The sequence below is a fragment of the Pleurodeles waltl genome, chromosome 3_1, assembly GCF_031143425.1.
Source record: "Pleurodeles waltl isolate 20211129_DDA chromosome 3_1, aPleWal1.hap1.20221129, whole genome shotgun sequence".
In the NCBI taxonomy this organism is placed as follows: Eukaryota; Metazoa; Chordata; class Amphibia; order Caudata; family Salamandridae; genus Pleurodeles; species Pleurodeles waltl.
The window spans coordinates 668,969,651-668,983,363 of NC_090440.1; the positions used below are offsets into that span (position 1 = coordinate 668,969,651).

The 13,713-nt window shown below is 45.7% G+C and overlaps 1 protein-coding gene across 6 annotated transcripts in view; it reads left to right on the forward strand.

Annotated features, from left to right (window-relative positions):
• Positions 1–343: 343 nt before the first annotated feature.
• RAB3IL1 (RAB3A interacting protein like 1) overlaps positions 344–13,713 on the forward strand; it is a 139,795-nt gene continuing 126,425 nt past the window's right edge. For 2 of the 6 annotated variants that reach the window (XM_069223227.1, XM_069223228.1), the window contains exon 1: positions 344–1,845. In XM_069223227.1, coding sequence (XP_069079328.1) covers positions 1,640–1,845 — 206 coding nt within the window. In that variant the 5' untranslated portion in view covers positions 344–1,639. The remainder of the gene's footprint in view (positions 1,846–13,713) is intronic. The other 4 variants (XM_069223220.1, XM_069223221.1, XM_069223222.1 and 1 more) reach the window with 4 other exon arrangements.

Consider the following 13,713-nt stretch of genomic DNA (forward strand, 5'->3'; position numbering starts at 1 on the left):
GTCTAAACCAGGATACGAGAATGGGAGAATGTGCTTTTTATCAATGAGCCAGTTTTGGTGTATCTGTAAGCTAAGAACCCTCTCATAAAAGCTGCCTTTTACACACTGGAGCTATGTCCGTTTGTTGGTTCATACCGCTGCCTCACTCACTCAAAATCCTGTGCTGCTGAGCAGAGTACGGCTCCGGAAGTTAATAATTATAGAGCTTAAGGAGATAAAGTTTATCCTCTCGTGAAGAGAACAAACTTTCTTCAACCCCTTAAGGTTGCGGCGTTGACATTGCAAAGGTTACCTCCAACCCCACAGCCCGCCCACACACCCTCCCGCGACCTGAAGGCAGAATCTGTGCGCTGTGGGAGCCCAGAGAGTGGGGCGGGAAGGGAGCGGTCCAGGGAGAGGGAGACCGAGCTCTTGCCAGGGAGAGGGAGACCGAGCTCGTGCCAGGCAAAGGGAGACCGAGCTCGTGCCAGGGAAAGGGAGACCACAGCTAGTGCCAGGGAGAGGGAGACCGAGCTCGGGACAAGGGTAGGGCAGGTGGCCGGAGAAGAGGCAGCCGAGCACAGGCAGCTGGTGCCCGGACGACGGCAGGTCGAGGGAAGGGCAGTCGCAGCGGGAGCAGACAGGGGGCAGAGTAGGTCGAAGAGCGGAGGCCCGGAGAGAGCAGACCAGACAGAGGAAAACTGGAGGAAAGAGCAGGGGGAGTGGGGCCGCTCAGGCAGGTCGGGGCGTGCAGGCCCAGGAAAGAGCAGCCGAGGAAAGGGCAGGTCAGGGAAAGAGGAGGCAGAATAACCCAGGCGGAGGAGAGAGCAGACGGGCCTGGGAAGGAGAAGGGGGAGAGGAAGGTGGCACAGGCACCTCAGGAGGAGGCCGAGGAGGAAGATCAAAGGAGTACCCGATGAGCAAAGAGAACAAAGAGTCGGACAAACAAGCTGCAAGGAAAGGAAAGCGAAGAGGTGAAGAAGGCAGAATAGAACTGAAGGAGACAGGGGGGCATGAGGAAGGTCGAATGTGGTAAGGGCGAGGCAGTGGTGAAAGTTTTGATGAAGAAGGCAGAAGTAGAGAGGTGGGAAAACATGGAAGTCAAGAGGGACAATGAAGTGAGAGAAGAAGAAAACGCGAAGGGGCATACAATTATAGTGTTATAAAAGAGACAAGCATCACAGAAGGAGAAAGACTAAATGATAAAGAAATAAGACTTGGAGCCAGAGACACAAAATTACAGAGAGACAGGAACTTGAGAGAGAAGACAGAGAATAGAGATAAGATTCAAGAATATAATACATGTGGCTAAGAAGGGGAAATAGGGTGTGACTGAGAAAAATAGGTCTCACTGCACTCGATTGCCATATATTGACCACTGGATGGTCACCAGCTTGTGAAATCTAAGCTCGAGGGGTTTAATCCATGCAATGAAATAAACCTTGATTACAATAATGTGTCTGGGTACCCAATATAATAGATCCGGGCAGAAGGGCTTTAACAGTGAGAGAGAGAAGAGGACACACGTAGGCCAGGATAGCAGAAATTAGAGTACGGCCATTGAAAGAAGAGCTGAGCTGCTTGCCTGGGCACAGGGCTTAGACCGCTCCATGATATGTAACTGTCTTTTGGCTGCAGAGAGGAGTCTCAGTTGAAAGAAATGGATGTCTTTGAGGGCCTACACAGTGTGGACCTGTCGCCCGTGCCCTCGACCAGCCTGGGTTACGATGTCATTAAGGCCAAGGATGCCAACACCGCTGTCTATACTGCTTCAGCCTTCTTCCACCAACTGGAGAGCCGCTTCTGGCCACGGGCAGCAGAACCGGAGAGTCACCGCCGGGAGGACACCGTGGAGAGTCATCACAAGTAAGTGGCCACCCATGTATCACTGTTTACAAAGAGAAATTTAACAGACTAATGGTACACAATCACATAGCCCACTCTTGAAGTACATTGTAGTGGAAAATAAATCAAGACTGAACCTGACAAAAGGGATCGGGTCACAGCCTTCAATTCATCATTTATTGATTTTTATAAAGATGCTTCTAAACTACAATCCTAGCCACAGAGCTCAACGGGAAAAAGAACAATCAACAGTAAAATAACAAGTGGGTAATCACAAGGGTAGCTCTGGGATCAAGCGACAAGTTATCCATGCTTTCTGAAAAGAGTGGAGTCAGAGTGGCATTCTTAGAGCTCCTAGGCTTAGAGCAACACAGGAAGGGAATTGGTTAAGCGTTCGAGTTATCTTTGTTTTTGGGTTGTCTAGTGTTCACCATGTGGTTTCTTGTGGTGCTATGACTGATGTATAGTTTTTTGTACGGGTAAGAGTGTTGACAGAGAATGAAATGCTTGAAGATGATGCAGTCGATTTGCAATGTGGCCGTAGCTTCCAAAAGTGATGGAAAGCAAGGAGAGGGGTGAATTGATCCAATATCTTTGCCCTAAGTGAGAGATATGCTGAAAATAGGTGTGCAGTTAGCAGTAACAGAGTGGTTTCAGGAATGCCACCAATCACTGCATTTCTACCATCCATAGAGAAAAAGAACTACGAATTCCTGTGGAATACAGCAGAGTGAGTCATGATCAGATCCAGTGTTATTTCGGATGCTGAGGCGAGAATTGCATTTTGCCATTCGATTTCCCATACCAACAAGGCTTTTGTAAAAGCCGTTTGTTGCAATACGGCACCCTCTTTCCGTCAGTTATGGTGGCAATGTAAGTCTGCTCCCTGCAATGGCTTTGATGTAGCATCGTTAGTCACTGTGTTAGGGGGGGTCATGTTTATTGCAGCATCCTTTCTCTATTAAAGGAGACCTCCTGGGTGAGGGAACCAAAAAGGCTCTTCTTTTCACAGTAGGATCCCTTCTACAGATAGAAATGGTATTCAGCACAGAAACTGCAATAAAGTATGCAGTAGGGGTTCACATTCAGTCCTGTCTTGACCTCGTTGAGGTAGCACGTGGGGATGACCATTGTACGAATGTGTAGTACATCTTTCAGAAGTAAAAGGGTCCCAACTTCTGTCCTGCTTGCAGTCTGAAGCCAGATTGAAGGCAAGCTAAGAGGTTGCGCCTGTAGATGTTCTCATAAAGTTGATTAGATACAATGGGCCTTATTTAGAGTTTGATAAGTGGGATACTCAGTAAAAACATTACGGATATCCCATCCACTGTACTGCAAGTGCTGTTGGCTATCATCAGGGCCACTGGAATTATGCAATTCTGCCGCAGTTTTCACAGAATTATATATTTGCCTCATTTGCAACCTAATCAATGACCTGCTGCATAATCGGCAGATTTTAACCCCAAAATTTAGTTTTTAGCTCAAACGGTTAAAAATTTACTAAAAATGCAGCAACATGAGTTTCCAGGCAGTGGAAGGCCCGTTGCAAAGGTTGACTAGTTATATTTTTGTGGCTTATTGCTATATTTGGGTGCTAAACTGGCACTAATGAGGTACAATCAATGCTCAGGCAGTATTAACACTTTGAAAATGTCAAAATAATGAAGTAGTACTATCACAAAATGTGCCACATTATACCACATAATTTGCCTTTTCATGCTGCATAATTTACTCAACCCTCCCGTACCACATAATTCCAAAGCCCCTGGCTGTAATGCAACTGTAACATGGCAGCTGAGACATCCGTCACATTTGTGATTTAGTATACCTTCTACCAAACTTCAAAGAAGGCCCTATGTTATCTGTTTTAGTTACTTGTCTCTAGTTTTGAAAGCTTGAGGGATGGAAGGATTGAAAATAGCTGGGTGAGTTGTGATGTTCATTTTGAGTCTGGAAACCCAAAGCTGGGTTTACCAATCTGCAGCTATCTGGTCGGCTGTTGCATCTTGAACACAAAAATTAAAGTTACCAGTTCAGGATACAGGGATTCACTCCCGGCATCCTGAAAAAAGAGTGAAGAATCATAAGGGGCAGTGGGAACATCCTTGATGCCCTGGGTAAGGTGGAGAAACCAAAGGAACCAACCCAATGTTAATCTTTTACCTATTGATGACCTGGAATGTTAGAGGGATTGCTAATTACACCAAATGAAATTAAGTACACCAGGACCTGCGTAGACGTAAAATCTAAGTGGCTCTCCTACAGGAGACCAATTTGCAGACTTTGAACCTCGAAAGCATACCCAAGTGGTGGCGGGGAACGCTGGTGGGAACCACATATTCTCGATGCGCTACGGGTGCGCTTATATGGGTGGCACCAGGGATACCACTGTAGTGTTACACACCAGGGTAGATCCAGAGGGGAGATATGCAGTACTGGAGGGGATTCTAGATGGCTTCCCAGGGTCACTAAATTAATTAAATGCACCGAACACCAACCAGGTCCTCTTTTTACAATCTCTCACCCTGGGGCTGGTCTGGAATGCACTAGGATGGAAATTTTAACTGTGTTCTGGACCTCTATTGAGACAGTCTCTTGCCTGTCAATACCAAGGGTGCACTCAGTCGCACTCAACAACTTATGTATTGGGTTAACCACATTCACCTGGCGCAGCTTACACCCCCTGCTGTGAGAATATTCCTTTTACCCGGGGCTATACAACCTCTACACTAAAACTGACCTTATCTACTGCTGCCCAGAGGCACTCACAGCAGTAGTCTGGGCGGAATTCCTAGGTTGCACCATGTCCAACCATTGCCTTTAGCCACTCGAATTTACCTGGGGACACGGGTGCCCCAGTATACCCACTTGGCGCCTTCCCACAGACGGTCTACAGGATGAGGTGTTTCATGCTACCCTTGCAGAGCATATCACTTTTTACTTTGCAGACAATGAGGGCATGGTGCCCGATACAAGCATTGAATGGGACACTTTCAAAGTGGTCCTGCAAGGGCATGCGATCGAAACAACGTATGGTGCCAAGACAGTGCTATGTAAAGAGTTGCACATGCTCAAAAAACAAACATCTGTAGATACGAACAGATGTTACTGAGTGACAAACGGCTGCTGCAGAACTGGCAGGGGTGCATGTCTACATTAGAGCAGCTGGACAGAATAGATTACAAAGATGACCTAACCCAGAAACATACCGAGGGCGATAAAGAAGGTGAACTCCTGTGTAACCTTGGTGCATACTAATTGGTTACCCTGAGGATCAGTCTGAGACAATGTCAATGGTGTCCTGGTGGAACTTTGTTTTATCTCTTCTTCCCTGTCCCCTTTTCTCAGCATTGTTTGCTTACTGCACTGATATTAATTCCTTTTGCTTTGTATGCATGTAGCTGGGGCAAAGGTGGCCTGGCATCAGGATTCTCTGCTAATTTGACCTTGGAGCCCTAACGTTTTTTATGCCATTGTACTGGTAGAGTCTTTTTCGAAGTGACCAGAATTGAGGATGTTGAGTACACTAAAGACCTGATATAGAGGTTAGCAGTCAGGTTACTCTGTCACAAAGGTGACTGATATCTCATCCCCTTTATTACATGTGCCATAGGATATAGTGTTCTTGTAATAAGGCCAACAGGGTATGTGTCATGTTTGTGACAGAGTAATCCGTCCGTCAAACTCTAAATCAGGCCCTAACTCTGAAAGTTGTTATTCACTTTCTGGTGTATGTTTTTAGTAGAGGAGGACTACCAGTAAAATTATACATCCAGATGCCAATTTAAATGGATGACAAAATGAACTGAAATCAGTTGTCACTGAAGTTGAACAATTATTGGCAGGGGTTTATGCAAGATAACCTGCATTCAAATAGGGCCTTGCCACAGTCAAGGGTAAAATGACATTTGAGTTTTGAGAATAAAGGTAGTTTCAAACAAAGAGGTGCCTGCAGTAGTTGTTGGAGAAGATCAGAGGGGAGGCAGGGCACAATGACATGTTGTTTAGAACTTGGGGCCTAATTACGAGTGTGGTGGCCCTCAGACAGCCACACTCGCTGTAGCTGTCGGACCTCCATGGTTGTGGCAGTCCAACTGCCACTTTACGGGGTTGGAGGGCAGCCCTGCCAACCTACCGTCATCTCCACCAGGATCGGAGATCCCGACGGGCTGACAGTGGGTGCAGGTTGGAATCAGCCAGGGCAGCACTGAACTCAGCGCCACCCTGTTGATTACAACCCGGTTCTCTGCTAGCCTTTTCATGGCGGTGAAAGCTGGCGAAGAACAGGTGCAGGGTGCCACATGGGGGCCCCTGCTCTGGCCATGCCTGTGGCATGGGCAGTGCAGGCACCCCACTGCCCAGCACCCTTGTAATGTGCACTGCATGGCTGTGCGCATTACGAGGGTGCTGGTGCCTCTTGCGGGCAGCAGCATTGCCGCCGGCTCAATTACGACCCGGCGACAATGGTGCCACCTCTTTCCTGCTGGGCTGACCAGCGGAAACCTTGGTGATCCTTGTTGATGTGGTGGCAGCCAATCAGATCTCAGCATGAGATCTGTGATCTCCGTAGATCCACCGCAGCATGATATATACAATGTATAAAACTAATAAACAGATTTACACCATACCACAAAAGCAGTCTTCGGGCCCTGATCTAGCATTCTGCTAAATGTGGTGTAAATCCATTTAGCAGTTTGGTCTGTAGCTGTGTCTAACATTCCTATGGAAAAATTTTGGGACCCCTCTTTTTCTCAGATGCCGCATGACAGATCATACTGAAACTTTTCAGGAATGAGCTGAGGTGGAAAAATCTTTTTTTTGGAAAGTTTTGTGAAGATTTGTCAAATGACACCAAAGATAAGCACACCGAAAAATGCATTGACTATGGAAACATGATCATGCCTATAACTCTATACATAGTTCAAAATGAATGAAGAGGCAAACACACTCCATGGCAAGTTGGAAGAAAAAGAAGAAAATACATTACAAGCCCTCTGGGTAATGCTCTGTTTCCACTGGGATGGTGCCTACTAATCCAAAGGACTGCCATAGAGGGAGACCCTGGGAGAAAAGTTAATCGTCATTCTTATCGTCTGCATTCCTGGTCGCTGTTGAAGACCACAACTTTGTAATTTAAATTCACAGCTCCAAGATGCTCTCTATTGAAAATAGGTTTGATTGACATTGATAGCCTAGCACCACCATCACCCCCGCTTCAGTAATTCTTAGACTTCAAAGCATTGAAAGTGCACAATGGCATTTCCCTGGAAGTATTCCAGTTGCACAACAGTCTCCTTCGCTGTCAAGCCACACCATTCATCAACTGCGCAACCACTGCCACACCACATTTCGCTGTCCCTCAGAACAACATTGAGATTTTTTGATGATGACCAAAATATTGTGTCAAAAATATTGTGGAACAGAAATCGTCATAAAAGGGTAAGTATATATATTTCATTATGTGCAATTTATTTAAAATATTAAACTAAAAACGAATAATATAATTAAAAATAGATAATCTTACATATTCAGATATATATTAAAATACATATATCTTTTAAAATATAAAAAATAAAAAATAAATACATTAACATATTATTAAAATACAATTTAAATTAAGAAAAATGCAATTTAAACATTAAATTACAAAAATAAAAAATACTAACAATCCAAAAAAACCTAGAAAAAATGTTGGACTTTGGAGAAGTTAGATCTGCTATTCCTACTCCAATGTAAGCAGCAGTAGGGAAAATGTTCTAATATTTTTTCTCCAACTTAAACAAAAGCAGGGAAAGTATCTGACTAAGGAGGGGTTAAATTTACAATTTTCACTCTAACCTAAGCAGCAGTAGAGAGAAAGTGTTCTAATAGTCCCATTCCAACGTAATCAAAAGCAGGAAAAGTACTGGACTTTGAGGAGTTGAATTTACTATGCTGAAGCAGAAAAAGTGTTGGACTTCGGAGGGTTCTCATTTACTTTTCCCACTCCAACGTCAGCTAAGCAGGGACAGTTTTAGACTATGAAGGGGTGAATTTTAATATTCTTGCTCCAGCACGAGCAAAAGCATTGAAAATATTGGACTCAAAAAGGGTTATATTTCATGGGGGCGGCCAGGGGGGACTAGCGCCATGACTTATTTGTCCTATTCCCTTGCCCTTCACTCTTGTATTTCCCCTCGCCCTCCCTCTCTGTTCTCCCTGGGGACCTTCTGGTCTGTATCACCTTTGTTAGGGGTGGATTGTGTTATTTTTCTTATTTTCATTGACTTCTCAGATGTTCTCATTCATATGATGTCTTGGACTTGCCTGAGCTGCTACGTTTTGCATCACTGTTACATGTCTGTATGTGAAAATTCTATAAAAATCAATAAAGAATCAAGATTAAAAAAAAGTTTACATTTACTATCCCCACTTCAGTATTAGGGCCTCATTGCGAGTTTGGCGGTCCGACCACCCACAGGCTGGAGGAGAAGACATCTAAATTAGGACATTGGGGTTGATGCATACAGAATCCCGCCAAAGCACCGCCGGCACCCCCGGCGCGGTCAGACCGCCGCAGTTAATTGGAGCCACCACCAGTCTGGAGAGGACCATGTTTCCGCCAGACTCATTACGAGGATGCACACCGCCAAGATTTTCACTGCGGTTGGACCACCAGGGAACACCAGGCAGAAACGAACAGTATAAAAGGAGACACTCACCTCCAGGAAGCCATACTCGTCCGAAGCCGCCATCAAACCACAACTAGACGTCATCCCGCTGCTCCTGGTCACAGAATGACAACAGAATCATCGCCAACTAGGAAGACTTCAACCATAAGTATGCCCACTCACCCGTTACAGTTGTAAAATGTATAAGTTTGAACAGCTACATAACATACCGTGGGGGGTGCGAGGGCTGTACTCACACGTAATAGTACAGTGACACACACACTCACATACAGCAACAAATACACCCACACATACACAGCACGTACACTGCAACCAGCAGACACACATACACACACCGGACGTCAATAAAACACAGTTACGCACGGCAACACAGCAGAGGCCTAGCCTCACAAATTCACATACAACATACAAACTCGTAACAACAACACCACAACCGCACAAATATTAACACATGTCAAACACTCACAACCGACACTGGCCAGGGACTCCACACACATACAACCATCTGTGATGAAACACACACAATCACACCATCATATAACCTAGCAATGGACATACACATCACACACATACACAGTACACCAAACCTGTTATGCCGTGCACAATACATGCAGACTCAAACAGTCTAAAACACACAAAGCCACACAGCACTACAACAAACACATGTCAACACTAACACAACACACCACCATGACAACAACATTTCAGCTACATACACATGCCCATCACACAAAACACACCCTATCCCTGTGGGATAAATGCACTGCACACAACCTCACAGACTGCTCTGACAATACTGGAAGCATCAAGCAGCACACATACACCTACTGCCACACAACCAATGTCAGCCAGGAACAACTCAAACCTAGGAAAGGAAATGCAGGACAAGATGTAACCAAAAAGCCAACAACTGGTTGGTTAAAACATATTATTGTTTAAAAAAAAAATAGAAGTCCAATCCCATTGACCAGTCCGTATATACAATATTTGCACCAAAGGCTCAAAATGGTGCCCTAACCTGACTCCTGACTGCCTTGTTACCTCCACAGGTAGGGGGCATCAAGGGGGCAGGCAGGCACCTCATGTCACGGTTCACTCTGGGCTTACCGTCGAAGTTGATGAGAGGTGGGGAACGACCCCGGTTCCGGCAGGTTCTGCTTTGGCCGAGGTAGGTGCGACCCCTTCCGGTAGCCACGGTGCTGTTTGACAATAGCAAGCCACGACAGTCCGTGCCCTCCAGAAGGAGCCCCAGAGGAAAAACCCCAAAAGGGTAAAAAACCTCCAACAGGAACTCCCTGAAACAGAAGGAGGACACAAGGACGTTAGGGCAGAAGATGCTGGCGTTCAGGAGTACTGGAGACGAAAGACAGGTCAAGAATAACTGCCTTCTCAAGAGGAAACCAGCCGGAGCGTGACTACCACCACAGGAGTGTTGCAACGCAATGAGAAAGAAGCTAAATTCCCCTTATATACCCCTAGACAGGAAGTGAAAAACAGGAAGTAGAAATACCACCATCTTGGATTGGGGAAAAGGTCATGATTAATGATAGAGAACATGTGTCTAGAAAAGAAAAGCAATGCATGCTGGGAAGAGAGGATGTGAACAGCATGCTGGGAAAGGAGAAAGCATGTATAAAAGGAAATCATGTGCATGCAGTCGGCTTTTGCCAGTGTGACCGGTAAGTGAGGGCAAAGAGGGTTTCCAGAACATGTATAATGCACCAGAGTGTTAAGCGCACTGAATGCGCTATGCGCGGCAGGTTCGAGATCCGACTCGGAGTCTCTTCCCCTGCCGTGTCTGTCCTGGAAGTGGTGAATGAAGGAAGGGGGCGCGGCGGGTGCCGCGACCCCTGACCTGAGTCGGGGCCTCCCCCGTGGCCTGCTTGCGAGCTGCGGCTTCCCCCGCGGCTCGCCTGCGGGCTGCGGTGTCTCCCAAGTGCTGCTTGCGGCCACTGCGCGACAGTAGGTCCCCCCCGAGGCCCAAGGTTTGTGAGGGAAAAGCCGGAAAAAGCAACGGACCAAAAGAGGGGCATGAACTGAATGGGCATCTTCCCAGGAACACTCACTCATAGGGTAGCCCTTCCAATGAATAAGATATTGGAGGCGTCCATGGAAAAACCGAGAGTCACAGATTTCCTGGACCTCGTACTCGGGCACATTATCAATCAACAGAGGGGGAGGACAGGAGAATTGTCTGTGAAATGGATCAGGAAGGTAAGGTTTGAGTTGAGAGACATGGAACACAGGGTGTATCTTCCAAGTCTGGGGCAGACGAAGACGCACAGACACTGGATTAATCTTTTGGAGAATCAGGAATGGACCATAATAACGGGGTTTAAATTTGTTCTGAGTAAGTCGGAGAGGTAAAAACCTAGAGGAAAGCCAAACCTTATCATGGACCTGATACTGGGGAGCCTCACAACGTCCTTTATCAGCCATCTTTTTCATGCAGGATTTAGTGGCCACAAGGTTAGAATGGATAACACGTTGGACACCCCGTAGCTGCCAAACATAGGAAGAGATGGCAGGAAGATTGGAAGTATCTTTCAGGGGAGTAGGGAAGGCCTTAGGATGGAAACCGTAAGATCCATAGAAAGGAGAGACTTTCGAGGCACTGTGTCTTGAGTTGTTGTAGGAGAATTCTGCAAGTGGTAAATAGGTAGACCAATTACTCTGCGTAGCATTGCAGAAGCTGTGTAAATATTGTTCGAGGCCTTGACTTAGTCGTTCCGTCTGTCCATTAGTTTGAGGATGGAACCCTGATGATAAGGCCACTTCGATTCCCAAGACCTTACAGAATTGTTTCCAGAATCGGGAAATATATTGAGGACCCCGATCCGAGATAAAGACCTGAGATAATCCATGAAGTCGACAGATTTCTTGTGTAAAGATTTGGCTTAATTCCTTGGCCGTTGGTAACTTTCTTAATGCTGTGAAATGAGCCATTTTGGTGAAGGAGTCAACGGTTACCATAATTACTTGATTTCCCACTGAAGAGGGTAACGAGCACATGAAATCAGTGGAGATAGTGTGCCATGGACCTGGGGGAACGGGTAATGGGCAAAGCAATCCTACTGGTTTAGTACCGGGTGTCTTGGCTTGAGCACATATGGGACAGGATGATACATAATCTTCAGTATCCGTCTTGAGAGTTGGCCACCAGAAGGAGCGAAGCAGAAGTTCTTGGGTAGCTTTCATTCCTCGATGACCTGCGATGGGGGAATCATGGCACATACGTAAGGCTTCAGTCTGTACTAACTTAGTGGGTAAGAACAGGGCCTTATTATGGTAATAATACCCTTGATCCATATGAAGTTGTGGACGCAACTTATTCAGCTCTGTATTTCCTAAACGGGAATATTCGGATTTGACTTGGTCTAAAAATGTCTGTACTAAACCAATGATCTTGTTATTTTCAAATAGGTTCTGTACAGGAGAATCGCTACACTCAGGGTAACGCCGAGACAAGGCATCAGCCAAAATATTCTGAGAACCAGGGATGTAGGTGATATGAAAGTCATATTGACTGAAAAAGAAAGCCCATCGAGCCTGTCGGCTATTCTGACACTGAAAGTTTCTCAAGCATTGTAGATTTCTGTGGTCTGTCCGGGCTTCAAAGGGTTCTTTCGAGCCCATTAGAAAGTGTCTCCATTCCGTGCACGCGGTCTTCAAGGCGAGTAATTCTCGTTCTAACACTGAATAGTTCCGCTCTGAATCGGATAAGATGTGTGAAAGGTAGAATACAGGGTGCTCTAAATCATCGTCGTCTTGGTTTTGCAGTAAAGCAGCCCCAATGGCTCTTTCTGAGGCGTCTGCGACAACGATGAACTGTTTGCTGGTGTCTGGGTGTCGTAGAATAGGAGCTTAAATGAAGGCTTTCTTTAAGTCTTGAAAGGCTAACCCTGCGTCTTGTGTCCAACAAAAGCCCTTCTTTAGATGTTCTTTTTTAAGGGTTTGAGTAATGTAACTGGTTCTCTGGGCAAAGTCTGCTATAAATTGTTGATAGAAATTGGCTGATCCCAAAAAACACTGAGTTTCTTTGATGGAAGAGGGAGAAGGCCAATCCAGTATAGCTTGCACCTTGTCTGAATCCATGACGACCCCAGTTTGGTTAATGCAATATCCCAAGTATTTTACCTCTGTTCGATCAAGCTCGCACTTCTCTGGTTTGCAAAATAAATGGTGTTGTCTGAGTCTCTCTAGAACTTGGAGAACATGTTTAGAGTGTTGTTCTGGGTGGACAGAAAATATAAAAATGTCGTCTAGATAAACAACCACTGTTTGTTGTAGAAGATCGGAAAAAATAGAGTCCATGAACCTTTGAAAATTGGAAGGGGTATTGGTGAGTCCGAATGGCATTCCTCAATATTCGTAGTGACCAAAAGGTGTTCTAAAGGCGGTCTTCCACTCATCCCCTTCTTTTATCCTTAAAAGATGGTATGCTCCTCTGAGATCCAGCTTGGTGAATCTCTTTGCCCCTCTGACCGCTTCCAAGATGTCCTTAATAAGTGGTAACGGGTACCAATCATTAATAGTGATCTTGTTTAATCCTCTAAAATCAATACAGGGACGCAAGTCTTTCGTCTTCTTAGGCACAAAGCAGAGAGGAGCCCCTGCAGGTGAAGAGGAGGGAGCAATCAATCCGCTCTGTATGTTTTCATCAAGGTATTCCTTAAGAATCTGCTTCTCAGGTTCTGTTAGAGAGTACATTCGCCCAAAAGGAACCACTGTATCTGGTTCCAAAGGAATGGCGCAATCGTATTCTCTATGGGGTGGCAGTTCAGGTTTTTCTGGCTTCTGGAATACATCGGCATATTCTTGATAATGACTGGGTACTCCCTGTAGGACGTTAATTGAACATCCCGCCTTAGGGGGTGCTGTTAAAAGACCTTTTGGGGACCAATAATCTCCTGTTAGGTAGCAGTGGTGTTGGCAGAAGTGAGAGGATAAAGAAATAGTTCTTGTTTCCCAGTTGATGTAAGGGTTGTGCCGTGTGAGCCATGGAATTCCCAGGATCATGACGTGATGTGGTGATGAAATTAGATCGAATTAAATATTTTCTTGGTGTTTCCCGAATTGGAGACAGAAAGTAGGGGTGGTATACTGTACGGGTCCTGAGGCCAAGAGTGATCCATCCACCGTGTGGACTTGTTCTGGTACTTCCTTAGGTATTTGTGCTATCTGTCGTTCCTTTGCCCATGCTTCATCTAAGTAGATA